This window comes from Seriola aureovittata, chromosome 10 (assembly GCF_021018895.1).
Source record: "Seriola aureovittata isolate HTS-2021-v1 ecotype China chromosome 10, ASM2101889v1, whole genome shotgun sequence".
Taxonomy (NCBI): domain Eukaryota; kingdom Metazoa; phylum Chordata; class Actinopteri; order Carangiformes; family Carangidae; genus Seriola; species Seriola aureovittata.
The window spans coordinates 3,446,125-3,465,821 of record NC_079373.1 but is presented as its reverse complement, the minus strand read 5'-3'; the positions used below and the strand labels follow the sequence as shown (position 1 = coordinate 3,465,821).

Genomic DNA, 19,697 nt, shown 5'->3' with positions numbered 1-19,697 from the left:
AGGGGATAAAAAAAAGTATCTATCTATCTATCTATCTATCTATCTATCTATCTATCTATCTATCTATCTATCTATCTATCTATCTATCTATCTATCTATCTATCTATCTATCTATCTATCTATCTATCTATCTATCTATCTATATCATGTTGCAGTATACACATTATATCCTTTTACTGCAAGTCTAAGCAGGCAGTATTTTCTATCTATCAATAGACGAACAAGATAAACCAGCTCTGTATATTTCAGTCAGGGTTTCTATCCAACATGATTTACCTCTCTGAACATTTCAGCTCAAGCCTCACATTTGATCACACTGTATTTGGTTAAGGGACTGAAATAAAGGTAAAGATGTATTGAACCGAATGTATTCCTCATTCATTGTGTTGCACCATTCCGTTCCCCCTCCTACGGTTTATATAATGTGTTATTGTCCTTCAAGGACACAGAAGCGTCAGACTTCAATGTCCTACCTGTCCCAAGGAGTTGTGACGTCACCACCATGGTTTTCTTCTGTTAGGGCAATAGTCCACAACGTGACAATGGTTGCCACGGAGATCAGGGCCAAGACGATGGTCACAATAAAAAGCCTGCTGGCTCGGCAGCTTTTCCCCATGTCCTAACAAACAGCACGCGGCTCACTGATTCCCTCAGCTAGATCCACAGTGAATCACCGAGAGGAGTCACCACCTGTTCACTAAATAACAGCTCTCTCTGATCCCATGATAAACACAAGTGATTGTCACCTTTTAATGCTGTGCCCCCCCCACCTCCTCCTCTTTTCCACACACACACACACACACACACACACACACACAAAAACACAAACAGATTGATTTGTGATGAGTTATCTACAGTAATATTTTAGTGGATGTTTACATATTGGTTATAAAACCTAGCGGCTGAGAATTCACATGAATGTGATGTAAACGTTTTATTGACTTCGTCTCACAGTTCAGCTGACTGTCAGAACATGGGGTGGGCGGTGGGAGGATACAGTCTATCTGTACAGAATAATGACTGGAAATAGGGAACCAACATACCAGAAATGCTGGAGCACAACTGTTAAAGTTCTTAACAAATGTGTGTGTTTTCATTTCAATACAATCTGGAAACTTAAACATTCACAACAACATCCTGTGGTCAGAGAATTTAAGAGTTTTATTTTTAAAGGTGCAAATATTGACATTATATCCAGTTTACAAAACCGGACATTCACTTTTCATGTTCATCTAACTCTTTCTGTCCGTCTGTCCGTCTGTCCGCCTGAATCGTACGATCAACTTTAATTGGTAAAGCAGGTGTTTTGCTGTGGAACCAAGAAAGTGTCGACTGTGAAGTTCTTTGCATGACATTCCCAAGAAAGCTGCAGTCAGCTCCTACCAACAGGCACATTTTGTAATGTCACAGCTCTGCTGGACCTAAACAGACAGACGAACACCTTGACAAGGATTCTTCCTTTCTTTTCCCTATCCAAAGGTAGATGTTTATAGCAGCCAGCTGTCATAATCAGAACATTTTGAACAATAAATAAAAGAATGTGTTCAATAATCATCCAATTTTATCATAAATTATCTTAAACATTCTCTGGTGATAATTATAGATCCCTTGATGAGAGGGGTAAAAAACAGTTTTGCCACTTTAAGGGGTCAATATTAAATACAGAGAAAAATAAGGTATAAAACGCTGTTACTTTTGGTGTTTTCTACGTGTGTCAGCTGACAGAAGATACTTTCTTATGTTCTGATATCGATGTACAACATTATTGTAGTGGTTACAAGATGACATGATAGTTATCCCAACATTACAAGGAAACACTCAGTGTTGTGACATGTTACAAAAAAAATCCCCAACTGTGAGAACAGGTTTGGAAATATTACAACAAAATAATACAACTTTTTTCTCATCATCCCTTAACTGTAATTCTACAGGGATACAAGTAGATTATATTTAGAACTGTGATTTAAAAAGAGTATAAAACAAACAACAACAATCCAACTATAAGTATCAAAACTTAATCTACTGTAATTATATTTCTACTTTAAGGATATGAAATACATCTAATTCTCTTCTCTGTCCAGCTTCACTAAACAACCACACACAGGTACAGCACAGGCCCAGCAAACAAAGCTGTGTGAAATCTCCTCTTCCTCCAAGCAAGATTTATTTTGATGAAAAAACAACAATGTGAAATAAAGGACTAGTACGAATTAGGCTTTGCTGCAGCCTTGAACCAGTCCAGAACGTTCTCCTTGTTGTCTGCAATCCATTTAATGTTGCCGATGGTTCTCTCAATAGACTGATCCACCGCCAGGGTACCGGAGCCGAAACCCACCTCAGCGTTATCTGCTTTGAACTGCTTCAGCTGTCACAACAAACAAAACATAACATGAGTCACTGTTTGAGGGGGAGAGTTAGGAAAATGGTCAGGAACTTGGCTTTCATTGGCTTTAAACTGACTGCATTAATTGACTGCTCCATTAAAGAAAACATGCACTAAAGTCAGCTTCATTTCACACCTGCAATTGGGTTCTAATGTCTTGAACTTCTAACAACTTAGGACTTGCTCTTAAAACATGAGAATTCCTAAAGGTAGAGACACATTTCTGTTGTTTAATAAAAACTAGGGATACGTCATATAATAAAAACTTCTAAAACATTGTGGACAAACGTGTGGAATATCTAACCTGCTGGAGCTCAAATTCAGTGGAGAAGCGCTCGGTGACTCCATTGACGAGGTTGGAGAAGGAGAACGATCCACCACCATACCTGTGAGTGAAAACACAACCAAGACATAATAAATAATCAGGGTCTTTTCTTCCTTTTTAATTACTTAAGAAGTTACCTTCTGTTAAATGAGATTTAGATTGTAAGCTGTGAAATGCACTACATATCTACAAGACACAGTAAATCAAGGAGATACCAATTCCAATAAAGGCCTATATTTATATTTACCATTTACTGTAAATGCAATATATACATCTTTTGCCTTATCATATTTCAAGATCGACTGGAGTATACATGTATGCCAATGTGTAAATGGCACACATGTAAATTTAACAGAAAATAACTGTGGACTGATTTCTATGTAAAGGACGACCAACAGAGTGCGAGCTCGTGCTTAGCAACAGGATGCTGACTACAGTTCACTTAATGGCCACCGTTGTCATTAATTACATGGGTTTTCTGAGTGTTATAGATCCTTTCACTATTTCTTTTCTGTGTGAGACACATTAATGACGCCTACAGTAACTCAGTTCTTTCTGATTCCCATCATTCTAACAAGCCTCGAGAGGAGAGCACTGGGTTACATGTAGAATAAGAGGAAATGCTGTTTACTTCATGTGTCTACATCATTAAGGGTATGTCTGGGAACCAGTTGAGGTTGAGGTGGGGAAAAAAAATTATAAAGACAATAAACATAGGACATCACCTGCAGGTAAAAACAACTTTTACTAGATTTTGCCTTCAGAGCTTCATTAAGAACCAAATGAAAAGTGAATTAACCAGCAGCTCTGGCTTGAAACTGGTTTTCCTCTTGACTTTGTCATGTGTTAACTTGAAGGTCTAACTTCTAAAAGAAGCAAAATCTAAAAAAAAGAAAAAAATAGTATAAAATGGATAAAATAGTCATACTTGTAGTACACGTGTACAGCATTTTTTTTGTTGATGCTAGGAATAGGTATTACATTTAGATTAAGGAACATGAATAAAACAAATATATCTATATTCTGTTGGAGATAAAAATAAAAATAAAGGAATAGCTTATGTTTATGCTTCAGTTTATGAGAAGTCAAGACCAAAGGTTATCTGACACAGTCTGAATTACACTTGGCATGCTGGGTCAAATGAAGCTGTCACTGATAATAAACCTGACTGTAAAACTGTAAAAATCTTCTATCATATGATTATGTAACAATGGATCTTTTAATATGTAACCCCGCTTCAGCTCAGAGTTTTTTTACCTAACACACCATATATCTGCATCCATAACAACCTTTTACTCAGAACTTTGAGGCTAATTTCAGCAGCTTTTAAATGGTCACGCTGTGGACAAATTGTAATGCTGAGCAGACTTGGTTCATTTTGAAAAACTTTATAGTTATAGACAACACATTTGGTGACTTCTCTCATGTTTCAATGATGCAGTGATGTTCAAAAGTATTGTGTTGTACTCACTGAGTGAAAATGTACGACCATCGAGCTCTGACAAAATCCCATGCCAGAGACTGACCAATCACATTGTTAGCAATGTAGACAATGGTGGAAGTGGCATCCTGCTTTCGGACCTGGTTTGGATCCAGAGTGTACTCCAGGTACCTGAGAGGGTAAACGCAGAGCAGCAGGTACAGTATAAATATGAGCAGTTATACACTGTAGTATACTGTACAACTGCATTTACAAGGCTGTCTGTGAGCAGACCTGTTGAGCAGCCAGGGTTGCTTCGTGCAGGACAGGGCATAGCGGAGTTTGTCAGCTTCACTTGCAATGGTTGCATTCTTAAACTTTGACCAGGCAAACTCCCACTCTGGAGCGCCGCCTGCTGCAATGGCACTACAGTACACAGTGGAACGAAGGTTGGGGTGGATCCTGAAGAAAGACGACAGTTTTAAAGTTCAGTACAGCATAGATAATCCTGGTGGTTACAAAAGAGAGTAAATCAAATAGAGGATAGGAATTAAGTTCCATATTGGGATGATGTGTACACTCACAGGTTAATGTTTGTGTCCATCCAGTGCTTGAACCATGTCTTGGTCAGATTTTGGCATTCCTCAAGGCCTGTCCTGCAAGCCAGGCTGATGGCATTCACCTCATTATACCTGAAGGAAGGAGACATGGGATGGGGGGGTATTAAACAGCTTAGGAAGAAAACTTGAATTGCGGAGAGAAGAGAATGTGGGTGGGAACAAAGGAAAGAGGAGTAAGTCAAACTGGGTGATTGTGCAGCGCTCTATAAGGAGTAACAGTTGGCTGGTCTTTATTATAAGAGGCTTATTCTTAAATATGGTTTTATAATCTGTACAGCAGATGTTTGATTCGGCCTCTGCACAGTTAGGTTCACGTTTCCCAGCAACAATGCTCAACATTTTTTGTATGCTGAGCTGGTAAAAGGCGCCATACATAACAATAATGGACTGGATTGTGTGCTTGACAGCGATAGTGAAAATTAGGCTGTAAAATGCGGTCACCTCAATGAGGCTAGTTATGGCTTTTCTAGATAATCGAGCACTTAAAGCAGTGGTAATGCCAGCCTCAGCTAGCTAGCAAGTGTATAAAATATATCTACAGCTATAATGTGGTTGTTGGTCAAACCAGAGCTCTTACAAGTAATGCTAACAAGATTGGAAATAAAATTGATTTAATGTAGCAGGGAGAACTGAAATTTCAGACATTCTGATGAAACATTTAAAGATTTGTAACTTTTCTCTGCAGCCAAACATGGTTTCTTGTCGGGAGTGGGTGGTGCTGATTGTCACTTGACAAGAGCTCTGGCCCCCTGGTTGCGTTCACAAGACAAGAGGTTAAGATATGTCCTGAGCAGCTACGTCTTCAGGACAGATAGGAGGCGACAGTGACTCGCTATCGGAAAATGACAAGGTGGACAGGGGCTAGCTTGTTAGCATGCTAACTTCAGCAGAAGAAAAGACATGATAGAAATATAAGCAAAACAAGAGGGTTGCTTTCCACCTCTAGAGACAGCTCTTGGCAAGTAAAGGAATGAAGTTTGATGCTGAACTCACAACATTTTTTCTAGACTGGTAATTAAACAGCTGTTAATGCTAACATTAGCTACGTAGCAATAGCGAAACTTACAAATAGCTCCTTTAATATAATCTTTGAAAGGAGAAATAACCGGCAAAGTGCTTTCAAAGTTAAGCATTGTACCTCTTTCAGGTAATTAGCAACACTGTGTACATGTCCTTACACAATGGAAGGGTTAGGCGGGTTCCTGAAGGGTGGGCTGTTAGGCTATGTCCACTCTAATACGTATTCATTTTAAAACAGAGTTTTAGAACGAAACTGTGTCTTTCCATACAAACACACCTGAAAACACATACATACATGACCATTCACGCACACTGGGTATGCGCAAGCCGGTGTAAACAGGAAGAATCTCTACTCCGCAGTTGATCAGTTGCAGAAAATACAATGAACAGCAAAGACAACTGTAGCATCAAAATGCAGAATTTATATTCACAGCTGTTAGCAAATAAAACAAGGTCAGTAATGCTTATAAATCGCATGTTGCTTTCACTACTGATAGTCGAGGCTGATCAGACCCAATCAGGGATTGACTGTGGTTGACAGCATCATCACTTCTAAAGGTCTCAGTTTTCATCTGTCCAGACGACAACACAACCATGGAGTTTTCTAACTGAAGCGGGGCCAGTAGTGTTTCCAAAAGTCTCAATTGTAGGTGCTTGAAAATGCCAGAGTGGTGTGGACACCAGGTGTAAACGTAGCAAAAAGGATGCGTTTTAAAATTAAGACGTAGTAGTGTGGACATAGCCTTAGCAGATTTATAGTGGGTCAGAGATTATCTTAATCTGAAGATGCACTGAGTATATGGGACCAAGTTCTATTAATCATGTAGTCATGGTTTTAATCAGGTTTTACTTAAGTGATTAATGCTATGCTCAGATTTCTTTGAAACAAAAATTTACCCATACTGCTGTTGGACTTTGTGTTTGAACAAATTGTTAAGACAGTTGAACTGTATATAAAATGTAATACTGTTTTTTATTGTTTAACTTTCTTATTTTGTCATTGCTTAACAAGTATGAGCTTCAGAGCAGTAGATTCTCATGTAATTCTCTTTACTCACTGGTCCATGTGTCCATGAGGTACACTGCTCCAGTTGCCAGTCAGTTTCTTGTAGTATTTAAACAGAGGGGTGACCTGTTTCCTCAGATAATCCTAAAAACAAGGAGGACAGAGTTAAGGAAATGTGACATTTTCCTAAAGATTCGGGTAATTAAAGTAACTCATTAGTGTTTTGGCTCTTTAGATTTTTATGCTGTTATGTTTGGCTGAAGGGAAACGCACCTGCATGGGACCGTAAACCTCTGTGCGATCGAACATGAGGGAGAAGAAGTCCAGGTTGTTCAGGGCTGACTGCCAGGGCATATACGCTGTCTCTTTGTCCAGATACAAGGTTGTGTTGAGGGCCAGCACTGTTGGGATGATCTTTGCTCTGTGGGGTTACAAGATTGGGAAAATGAATGGGATATCTGAATTGGTTCTTCAACTCCTTGATCAATCATTTAATGATAATTTAATGATAATTTAGTTTTACCCCGTAACACGCCACCAAAATAGTTGTGTACCTTTGTGGATTTACTGAAAGTAATGAGTCCAAACACCTGACATGATCTGTGTCATGCTAGCAGTGCTGTTTAATAGTAATACTTAACTGATATCAATATTATTATCATTACTAAAGAGGATGTTTCTGCCTTTGATAATGTGTTGTAGCTTTACTGAAGGTAACAAACAAGTTACAAGTCACTTATTTCTGCATCCCTGTAATCCAGATTGTTCTCTTCATTAATACCATCATCTATACATGATATCATATTAGCAGGACTCACCTGGCCAGGTTGAAGGCATCATCCACCAACTGAGCTCTGTTGATTATCGGAATAGGCTTGAAAAACAAGAGCAATATCTCTGTCACTACTACTGAAACAACTCAGATCAAGACACATGCTCATAGGAAGGCAAAGGCCATGCATTACTCTATGTTGTAGGTAATATCACCATGCATCAGACAGCTGTGTCTTACCCTCTCATTGGTGTTCAGAGCCTTTAGCAGTTTTTCCCAGTTGCCTTGGTCATAGTTGACTCTGTAGTAACCCACAACGCCGATGTTGGCCAGCACCCAGTCATTCCCTGATACCTTCATTGCAGGTTTTGTGTCTACAGAAGACAGGGATGTGGTGTCATTAGTTAGTTGTCTTGCACAAGACCAAGACAATCTACGATACTGAATTAATTTTACTCTGACTCATTGTCAGTGTTTGCTTATTATTTGTCTTCTTGAGGTGGTTTTCTACAAAACAAAAGAAGCACAGCGAGAATTTGTTTTGCATTCATTTTGTGTGCACTTTTAGGGAGGAGGTCCAGGTGGGTGGTTAGGTGTACACAAGCATGTGACTTTGAAACAGGAGACCTGTTATTATCCTATCATTTAACTAACAGTGAATGATGGTTTCAAAAACCATGATCTTTCTCTAAGCTTAACTGAGGTCTTGTTCCTACTAAAGCACGACCTTAGGTGGCAGAAAACAGTCATTCAGCAGAGACATGTTTTTTACTCTCATATGCTTTTTGAAGGCATTGACAAAACACATTGTTCTCCAGATCAGAAAACACTCATCTGGCTTGTCTTTTTTGGCAATGACAGAAAAAGAGACCTCTTTCCAAAATTGTGCTAAGGCTGATTTATCATCTTAATAAAACACACAGTGAGCTTAATGATATGAGCTTCTCGTTATATTATTATCTACACTTTTAGACGAAAACCTTCAGAGCATATTACTGAACCTCATTTATTTCCTGGATTTGCACCACAAAAACATATTTGTTCCAACAGGAAAGGTGTCATTAATAATCAGTGTTCCACTCCCAAGTGCTTTTTCTCATTTTCTCTGAGCCTTAAAGTTCCTCTCCAAACATGTTTTAAACTCTGTAAAAGTCCTTTGCTATGATTAATATTTTTGCTTAACATAGTTTTCACAGATAAAAAAGTGAAAAAAATTTGGAAAACTGGGGCTGGAGGAAAATCTACGTTTACTTCCTCATTGAGAGATTCTAGGTCAGGCCTTGTGCCCCGCCCACCACCTGCTGGCTCCAGGTGGACAGGTGAAAGAGCAGAGAGTATCAAGATGATTAGAGGAGGAAACATCAGAGAGACTCAGCCACATGTTTGAGCCTCAGTCAGACCCAGACTCAGATGAGGAGTCTGAGACCAGAACCAGAGACTAGCAGACGGATCAGTCATGGTGTTGATATTATCATCATATGTCTTGTATTATATAAAAAACACCTCAAGGTTAAACACTTGATTTTCATTGCAGGGGGTCTGTAAAAGTATTTTTCTATCATGTTGTGTAGTTGTATAGGTTGTATCTTCAATACTCTGTTCTCTGCCTGCTGCTTAGTTTTATGAGTTTCATATTTGTCCTACTGTATTGTTTTATTTTGACTTGTAATTGATTGAAGATCAGGAAAATCCTGAAAAGTCCTTTTGACACTTGCAATCAAAGAGTATGTAGATAAATTCTGTTGCACAAATGTTTCATCTCCACTCACTAAACTGTCAGAAACAGAAGTCAGCACAAAATCACAATGTTGTTGATGGTGTCTGTGTATCATACCATGTTTAGTCTCCAGCCATATTTGTGTTTGGGGCGTCATGTTCTTCCACCACTGGATTGGAACAATCCATTCATAGCTGTAGGATAAACAAGTGTAATATTAAATCTACATACTGTTTGATTTTTGTTCTTTATCTATTTTTCCCTTTATGATGTAGAAACAGACGGTTTATCAGTTGTATCATTATGTCATTAAAGGTCCCATATAGTATAAAGGTAAATGTCCATGCATTGTTTGATTATAAAGCAGGTCTAGGTTTGATCTTAATGCTGCCTGCACACAGCCTGTATTCAGAAACTGAGCCTTAAAACAAGCCGTAAGGACTTCTGGCACTTTGTGATTTCACAACAAAGCAGTCACCAGCCATGCCCCAAGCGCCAGCCCCCTGGAACCACCATCCAACCTTGCAGGATTTGGTTTTTCTGAGTGTTTACCTGAAATCTGCTATATTTTTATTAGATCACTCAGAAAACAGTCAGCCAATCAGAAGAGAGGCTCAGAGCCTCCTCTCTTCTGATTGGCTCACTGACCTGTTGTTAGAGCTCCAGAGAGAAGCCTGAGAGAGGAGATGTAAAACTACATTGGGATGGTTTTTAGTTCTTAAAACCACAAATATATCTTCTTATGGATCAACACTTCAAATATGGGACCTTTAGATTGAAAAATTAATTGTATATTAATGAAAAACAAGGTCTTAGCAGCATTATTTTAGTGATAATACTCAAATATATAATGTAGATACCAGTATTACTATAAAAGGAGTGGTAATATAAGTATAAACAGAAGTAGCATCAGAAGACAAGAAGACAAAATGAATGACTTCATTGGTCTAGTGGGAGGGAAGAATGAAAGAAAGCCAGTGTACGCACTTGTAGGGAGATGGAACTGTGACTTCAGAGTCTGGATCCAAGAGGAAGTGTTTCTGGGATAGGGTCCCGGTGGTGGTATCTATGGTAACCACAGGAAAGCCCATCTGCAGCACCCAGGTGTTCATGATGTTATTGACGCTGGTCGGTAGATTAGTGCCACTGGCATCAACAGCCTGTGGAAGCAGATAAAGAAGAGAAAAAGTGATGTGACTGCAGACAGTAGTTGGAGTGTAGTGGATGGAGTAAAACATTAGCTGTATGCTTGAATGTAAAGCATCTGTAGAAGAGAACGTGCCATTTGCAGATGCTTCCACAGGTCTGTGTAGACTGCGTTCCCAAACTTAAATTCATCCAAGTAGGTCTGCAGGAGGGCAGAGAAAACAGAGAGATAAGAGAGGGTTGTGCTGAACCACGACATGAGTCAAATACTTTTCCTCTTAGTCCAAAAAAAAAACAAACTCTGAAAAGTAAATGAAGTAAAGGAAGCAAAGTCTGCACACTAGTTGAGACAGTCCAACCCGCACTGACATGGCTAAATTCACAGTACAGTGCATCCTGTATGTAAGTGATGTGTGTTCTTAAGCTGTCAGTGCTCTGCTCACTCTTTCGCTGCCACACTGCTCAGCTGAAACCTATACTGTTCATACGGCATTTCAAAACCCGCTGCTCCACCCTGTCTTTCTTCAGGTAAATATTGTGAGGTCCTTACCCTGAGTCCCATCGTGAAGACTTCTTCAGTCAGGAAATCCGACAACATCCTCAGAACAGATGCTCCCTGTGGATGAACATACACATTTTAAATGTTTTTTTTACATCAGCTGAGTTGATCTGTGCTTATGAAATAAATAAATTAAATATACGAAAGAGAAAGCAAACACATTTTTGTGGGACAGAAATTGAAACCATAACCTGGGTTGATTGATTTTATGATGGGAGATGGAAGATGGGCGATGGGAGATGGGAGTTGTGTTTTCCTGCTGTTCAGGCCTGACTGTGTGTCTGTGTGTGTGGGAATTTAAATGTGTTTACACAGTCACATTGTGGAGACTGGATTTCCTTCTGAGGACAAAAAGCAAGTCCCCATAATATAAATCATCAAAGCTTAGGGAGAAAACTTGGTTTGAAGGTTAGGGCAACTAGTCATTATGGTTAGGGTTAGAGCAAGTCTGCAGGACATCGATGTAAGTCAGTGTAATGTCCTTTGAAGTGATGAAACACGACTGTGTGTGTGTGTGTGCGTGTGTGTGTGAGAGAGACAGAGTGAGGTTACCTTGCTGTATGAGATGGCATCAAACAGCTCGCTGATCTGTGCTGGTGTCTGGATATCCTCTTCTTTAGAGGACAGAGGGTGGGAGGAGGCCAGGGCGTCGACAGCAAACACTCTGTAGACATCACTAAGCACGATGAGCTCTTTCTGTGAGGAGACAAATTAGACAGCACGCTAAAAACTCCTGTGACCGCTGTCACCATCATCCCGCATTAAACTGTTTTGATCACTGTGGGAAATCCTTACCATGTTCCAGTCAGGCTCAGCATGATCTGCTCCCAGGTACTCCACATAAGAGGCAAAGCCTTCATTCAGCCACAGGTCATTCCACCACCTCAGGGTCACCAGATTACCAAACCACTAAAAGGACAGCACAGAGAAAAGGTCAAAATAAATAAATAAAAATAAGACATAAGCGACATGGCTTTGACTTGACGTCCCATGAGACTTGACTTATTTGAAATTTCATGTCACAGAACTTGACTTGAATGCTTTTTGACTTCTTGACTTTTCTTCTAAAGTCACACAGAATTATTCCAAATTTGATAAGATAATTATATTCTTCTATTTTTAATGATTTTTCACACCGATTCGTGAAGCGTGAATCACTGATATGACGGTACTACCCGACGGGTTGGAGATGGAGAGGGAGGACTGTTTACCTTTCACTGCCGCTGCAGTCATTTTATAACCCTGTACTACTAAGCTTCTAAAACAATCATTTATAACACCATACGTATGTCATTGTCCTTCTTACTACCCTTATTCTCAAATCCTTAATTTCCTCCTCCCAATTCATAATGGTGCTTTTCTTGCATGGAGGGTGATGGGTTACTCTGTTCTTGTTTTGTTGTTCATTCTGTGCTTTAGGGTTGTGAAGACTATTTTCTTTTGTTGGAGTCTGTGATACGTATCTGTTTTATAGCTATGTCTGTGTACGTTAACAGAAAGACGACACATGTTAATCCAGATGCCATGTGTGATCAAGATCCTACTTCACAATAAAAAATACTTTTTACAAAAAATACTCAGCCACAGCGATAATAGCGACCACTATGTTGAAGTGTTAGAGTTTGCAGTTTTAAAACCTAACCATATGAGCCAGCTCGTGAGCGATGATGGTAGCAATCCTCTCTTTGTTGGAGTTGGAGGAGAACTCTTCATCATAGAGCAGTGCTGTCTCTCTGTATGTGATCAGACCCCAGTTCTCCATGGCTCCAGCGTTAAAGTCTGGCAGAGCGATCTGATCTGTGTTGGGAAAGAGATCATTTGTGGTTCATTACAAGTGCAGTTTCTTAACGTAGTTGCAGTTCTAACTGCACAAGTGTTACAACATGATACGGAGAGAAGATTGCCAAGAATTAAGGATTTGGGGATTGGAGGGAGCTGTAAAATAATTCTAAAAAATCAGAGAGTGTACTGTACAAGCTGGCCAACAAATATTGAATGAAGATGGATTGCAATATCATAAAAGGCTTTAAAACAATCAAGTTATGAGCTTTATCCCTGTGTGTGTGATCTTCTCAGATCCTGTTCCAGAGGCCAGTCGTAAAAATTCAAAACAGAAAGATAAGTCCTGTTTTCAAAAAGCCTGACACAGCTGTTTCATTAAAGTGGCTGACAATGACTAAGTCAACACAATGATGGCAATAAACATGACTGCAATAAGTAGAGACCACTGAGGGGAGTGCAACAGGGTTACAGGTTACATTAATGTATAATTAGGGAGATGTGTTGCACGTTCTTAATACACATGGAGAAGAAAACAAACAAATTTGCTAACATACATTTAAAGGGGGATATGAAAATCTGGCTTCTTGTACACATGCAGAAAGTGTGTAATGGTGTTGTAGTCCATTGTGTTAGACTGGTTAGGTATTTTTCAGCCTGTGTCTTATTCTTCTTCTTAACTGTGGCCATCCTGACTATGGGACATGCTTCACCCTCCACCTCTGCTGTAGGGATTCACGATTTCAAACGCTTCTAATCATATAGAGTAACCCCGCAGAGTGAGACTTCTGTGGCCCTATAGCCCTATCTTTGTAAACCGGACTCATTCATACCCTGTTCTTCACGTGTGGCAGACTTACCAGACTTGGGCAGAGGGTAGCTGGAATTGTAATAATTCTCAAAGAACTTGAGGATGGGTCCGGTTGTGTTGAGGGCATACGCTCCCTGCCCTGCATCTATAGCAGGTTTCCGGGCAAAGATACGGATCTAAACACACACACAAGAAAACACATCACACAGAGTAATTATGCACATTTCTGTTAGCAAGAATATCATGATCAGAAACCATGCAGCCTGTGTGTTTTAAATGAATATCAGCTCTTTATAACTGCGTGCTATTAAGTATGTACGTGTAGGTTATTTTCATTAGATTTAAAGCATCTTTAAAATGATCAAATAAAAGTTAATAGAATAATGACACCATATAGCTGTATATGTATTGCTTCAGCCAAATTATCTTGGATATTAAATTTGTACAGTGTTTTCTGCTACAATGTTATTTTAGATGCTGCCACTCAATGGCAGCAGAGATAAAAATCCTTCACCTAGTGGCATTAACTTGCACTTGTATCACATCGTTCATATGTGTGCCTCCATCCAAACCATACTCATTAATTACAATGACCTTACTTGGATGAGTACAAGAATGACAGTTTTGTTTTACTTCAGTGGTGAATGACTTTGCTGACTGCAAGGGATGTGGATACCTAAGGAATTAGGGGTGTGAAAACTACTGGAAAATGGCCGATGAGTAAACACTCAACTCTAGACTTTGTTGAGTGTAATAATTATGGTAGCTCATAAATGTTACTAAATTAAGAGAGACTAACTATGGGGGTCCAACAAATACAGTCTATTTTCCAGATTTAGCACAGCAACACCTGGAACTACCTCGTTGGTCTGTTGGGAAATTGTCTGCGCACAATTTTAAACGGAGAACCAGGCGAGGGGTAAAAATATGACAATATGATCCATGTGAAGGAGAGTTTCTCACTCCAGTGTTCTCATCTTGTTTTCCTAAACCTCACCTGCGTTCCCAGAGCACAGGCCTTAATGACCTTCACTGTGTTATACCATGGGTTACTGTTTGGACAGCTTTATGACTGGTAGTGAACAGCCAGATGCATTTCTCTCCCCCGTTGCTAGGGTAACCATGGTCTAAGCTCTTGCCCAAATGTAGTTGTTGTTGAGAATAAGCTAAGTAGAGCAACGAACAGGACACATGTTATATTAAGTAGGTAAGAACATGTGAAAATGCGGATTTTGGTGTTTAATAGCATCTTCATACATTACTGTTGAGGAGAAGGTTGGAGTAAGGTGTGGTAAAATGTTGCAACCATGTGATACCTTGGTTTAGCCCTACTATGGTTCACTTGGTGTCAATGTACTGCTCATCACTTTCTCCGCAGCATGTCAGCTTTCAATAAATACTTCTGCCTGAGACATCTGAACTCCTGATCATTCTGTTTTCTTCTGCTCACAAGAATTTCAATCACAATCCATTAAGTAAAAGTTGAAGAAAAATTGGCTGAACCAATACAGACTTGACTTTTGGGGGTCAGTTATGTACCTTGTAAACAGGTACATTTATCAAACCTGCTGATGTTAATGTGAACATGTCATTATTAACGAAGCTTCTACTATTTAACTCGTAGTGTATACCATGCTAAGCTCAAAATTAATCGAATAGCCTGTCAGTTCTTGATAGCAAATGGAACAAAGGTGAACAAAGGTCTATATCATGTGTAGGTGGAATCAAAAAGGACGCCTTTTCAGAAACCATACCGCTATCTCGCTTATCTGTGAGTACAACCTGAATTCATGAAAGAGTGGGTGAGGGGGGTCAATTACCAAAACTCCATCAATGGTGTTGTTGATGTAGGCAAAGTCACTGACAATGAACGCGAGCAGGTAGGTGGACATTTTTTCAGTTGGCTTAAAAACCGTCTTCAACACATGCTGGTCGCCCATGGTGACATTGCTTGATTCTGTAGGAGAGAATGGTTTTTATGGAAATTTTCTATTTTTGATTTGATTTTCAATATTTCCATTGCTGCCCAGGGTAACTAATTTTACTATCAAAAAAGTCCAGCATTGTCTTCCTCATACATTCAATTGATTGTGTCTGAAACTGTGAAAATAATCCTGTCCAATTATCATTGAAATACAACAAACCTTTTTCCTCGCTATTGGACAGGGCTACAGTTCCATGGTCGTGGAGCAGAGTGATATGAAAAATAGCTTTCATAGCTGGCTCGTCAAAGCAGGGGAAAGCCTTCCTGGCATCTGTTGGCTGCATCTGAGTCGTAGCAACAACCCTGACAGGAAACAGACAAATTAAACATTGTGTAGCCTATAAAGAAACAACTCAACATTTGCATGAAGTTTTACCAAGACCAAGATGATAAAAATTCATATCAATCTGATCTGTGTGTTAATAAATAGGCGCAGTGTTTCTTTAGCCAAGATTGGCACAAAGACTGGAACTATCAGGACCTGCTAGCCTAGCTATAGTTCAAAATCCACCTTCCACAAAGTGTCATACTTAGAAAGTGTGTCTTGTTCTTCAAGATACACATTTAGAAATAGAAATGTTAAAACAAAACTGCAGTTTTTATACCAGTTAAAGCTCGGTACTGAAGCCACTTCCACACCAGCACTATTAAGCAGAGTGTTTGCATGTGGTGTCTCAAAAAGGTGGTAATGATAGTTTTGGAGTTGTTGAAGTGTTTTTTTTAAGATAGGCTAAAGCTAGCATCAAGACAGATTAGATAGATAAGTTCCTTAAAATAGGAAACAAGTTCCTTCAGTGAAAACTGATTTGGAACAGTTCTAGTTGCTACTGTGGGTTTCAAACCTTTCAGGACTCACTTTTGCTTTTGCTCTTGTTATGTTTCAAGTAATATTAAATAAAACTAAATGCACATACTTTTTCACTCCATTCTCCATGTATTCACTTCTGTAGAAGCCTCCCAGGTCATCAGCCAGCTCTCCAGTAAACTTAGTGTAGAGGTGGTACCTCTGGCCCCTTTTAAGTTTACCATCCAGCTGTAGGACCAGGTACTGAGTTGTAGGCTGGAGCCAGGAAGACTTGATTGAGATAGCTTCGGCTCGACTACCGATGGAGGTGAGCTTCGCAGGGTGGCCATTCTCAAAGGTGGTGTAGTTCAGCTTATTGGAGTGGATAAGAATCAGATCAGTGTCCTCAGCAATCTCAAACTCCACAGTGGAATCACCTGAAACAGCATGAAATAATTTTAATTTTCATGAGCAGTAGTAAGAAACCTCAGCTTTACCAATCCCAACCCATTTGCTAAAACTTCTGACTGTCTTTGTATGTATGAGTTGCCTTGATGAGTGGTTCCGAAGCAATGTCCACTCACAAAGCTTTAAGTCCAGACGAAGTAAAGTTATTCAGTGAAAAGGATTTTGTGCAGTAAAAACATGTAACCTCCTGCTCGGGAACTACTGACACTGACTATATAAAGTAATTTATGTATGAAATCAGAAGCTAGCAAAAGCTACCTGTCATCCCTTTCCAGTGAAAATCATGGGTCTTCATACTTTATCATTTAAAATGTTTCTGTAAAAAGTGTAGGGTTAAGGTTTTTTTTATAGGTTGAGAAACTTTGTAAGCTAAATTAACCATTTAAAAACCTTAACATTATCTGAAAAACACAATCTCACAAAGTTTAAAACATGGGTGTTTTTCTTAATTTCAGGACAACTTGATGTTTTGGAAATACGTTTTTCACAGGACAGCAATACTACGCAAAGTATATCGATGAGGTACTGCTGCAAGTACACCAAAATAAAACTTGAGACTCAAATGATGACAAAATGTTGTACAAAAATGCTCAAGAACAAGAGAGTAAGGACCTTGAGTTGAGATCGTTCTGTCAACTCTTCTTTCTAAGATCAAGATTGGACTGTCGAGCTTAATGTGAATTCTTGTATGTTGTGCTGTCCTTCATTTCTTCATGTCTTTTCTTTTACACTCTTAAAGCTGTAGCATATTAACCTTGTATCAGTCTCTACCTCCATCCCTTCTCCTCTCAAAGAAATGCTGCCGAAGCCTTACCAGTAAAGATGTAGAGTCCAGTTGAATCTGGGGTGAGTCGTGGCCACAGGGTGACATTATAGTGGTCCGGCACCAGGGTCTTGGGTAGTCGATACTTGTCCCAAGGTTCGTTGGATGGAGCAGTAGTTGGTTTAGATGTTGTTCCTCCATCCGTTGGTGAAACTTGATTATTTTGAGCTTTTTCCTGTGAATAAACAACGGAGAGAGCTATGATAGTAGCCAGGGCCCCTGCGCCCAAGATGATACCCACTACCCCAACACTTTTACTAATGAAGAAACCTTTCCCCATGTTGTTTGCCTGTACTGAAACCTCACACTAATACAGGGCAAGGGTGGAAGGGGGACTTTTATATTCAGCCATAGGTAGCATCTCCCCTCCCATTCACTGTTACAGGTGATACATTAACAGTGAGATTGTAAACCTGGTGAAAACAACACCAGCTCAGTCACACTGACTTTCGACTATGATTTAACTGTACTTCTAACTCTTTGAAAATAAAAGCCTAGGACATAATGTAAACAAGGATAACCGAGGTCTTCAGAAGTTTATCAGAGGAAGAATTATTAGTTTTTCAAGAAGATCAGCTACCTGACTTTCTGCATTTTGTCACTGAGATATTTGAAATGTGCGCTTTTCAAACATAAGGATGACCGCTTTTGACATTTTGGGAAATACATTTATTAATTCTCTCACCAAGAGTTAGATGAGATGATAGATACCAGCCTGATGTTTGTATGGCAAATATGTAGCTGGAGCCAGCAGCTGTTAGCTTGGCTTAGCATCAAGAGTGGAAATAGTCACTGTCTAGCACAATGTTTTGATTACAGCTGACTTAGTTCTAGTATGTGTTGAACATCATGATGCTGCTGAGGGAGATTTACCATGTTGCAAGGGCATTATAAAAGGTTTTTGGAGGAAAATTAAGCTGTGTAGCTGTGTAAACTGTGTAACTTTGATGTTATGACTAGATTGCAAATACACTGTATATTACATTGGTTTAGCAAGAAAATTACAAAGAAAAAAAACTGTGAATCATTTAAGGATCATGATGCAACGGGTGCAGCATGCAGCCTCTCACAAAAATAAAAAAAATCCATCAGTCTGTCTCTGAATTCTTGATTATGAACTCCAATATTGTTGAAATGAAATGGAAATTTTTTAACTTCTCTTGGCTTAAAATTGTCATATTTAAAGAGGTTATTCACAAATTTCAGTATCTGCCTTTGAAACACTATTTGTAAATTTAATCATAAAATGTAAACTATACTTCACATCCTCATATTCCCATATTTGTGTAATAATCAAACATTAAAAGGCTGTTGAATCTGGGCCAAAAAGAAGCTAAAAGCCAGATGATTTCTTTGAATTTAAAAAACTATATTTGCAAACTTTACCACTGCGCAATTTTTACTTCAGCAATATTTCTTCATGAATCTGTATTAAGTGAACGTTAAAATGTTAAAGAACAGGATTTCATTCATCAATATTTCTGACTAAGCAAATGATAATAATAGTGTTCCTATCATTCTTGGTGATCTCCAAATGGTTTACATCATGTTTCATTCTGTAGTTATATTTTAACAGAGGGGCAGTTTACCATAATCCTACCATTTTATGAACATCATTATAGTCACGCTGCTGTAAAGTCATTAGAGGGGAGAGTAGGTATCACAGGTGAAATCCATTTGCAGCTCTTAACCCTTTCAGTTACCAAAGCTCTCTGTATCTAAATCAACCCCTCTGTCTTTGTACTTGGAAAGTGGAATAATTTTACAAATGTCTTAAAGACAGCCTTTGCTTTACACATTGAAACAGCTGGCATTAGCACCTTGTAAGAGATATACAGTGGATGAAAAAGGTGATTGGATCTCAGCCTGTTATCCAATTTCAAACTCTTGGACTTTCATATAAAATAGCTAGATTAGACACTATAACATTTTAAATGTTAGTTTATCACTTTCCTCACAGTCTTTTTTTCTTCTACATGCTGACCCACACAATTTCCTTTTCATGTTGTTCAAACCAGTTCAGAATAACTGCGGACGATGGTTCGGCAGACGATAGTTCGGATTAAAGACCGCTAATGTT

General features: G+C 39.1%; 1 protein-coding gene across 1 annotated transcript; it reads right to left on the bottom strand.

Moving 5' to 3' along the window:
* Positions 1–1,152: 1,152 nt before the first annotated feature.
* LOC130176470 (aminopeptidase N-like) lies at positions 1,153–17,897 on the bottom strand. Its single transcript, XM_056387587.1, has 21 exons — positions 17,609–17,897; positions 16,457–16,763; positions 15,703–15,845; positions 15,379–15,515; positions 13,608–13,734; positions 12,611–12,765; positions 11,764–11,877; positions 11,521–11,664; positions 10,960–11,025; positions 10,546–10,611; positions 10,251–10,423; positions 9,381–9,457; positions 7,787–7,920; positions 7,593–7,648; positions 7,048–7,195; positions 6,827–6,918; positions 4,713–4,820; positions 4,423–4,590; positions 4,180–4,320; positions 2,688–2,769; positions 1,153–2,365 (listed from the first exon to the last, which is right to left on the bottom strand). The coding sequence occupies exons 1-21, from the start codon at positions 17,895–17,897 to the stop codon at positions 2,201–2,203; spliced, it is 2,892 nt and encodes a 963-aa protein (XP_056243562.1). The 3' UTR covers positions 1,153–2,200.
* Positions 17,898–19,697: the final 1,800 nt, after the last annotated feature.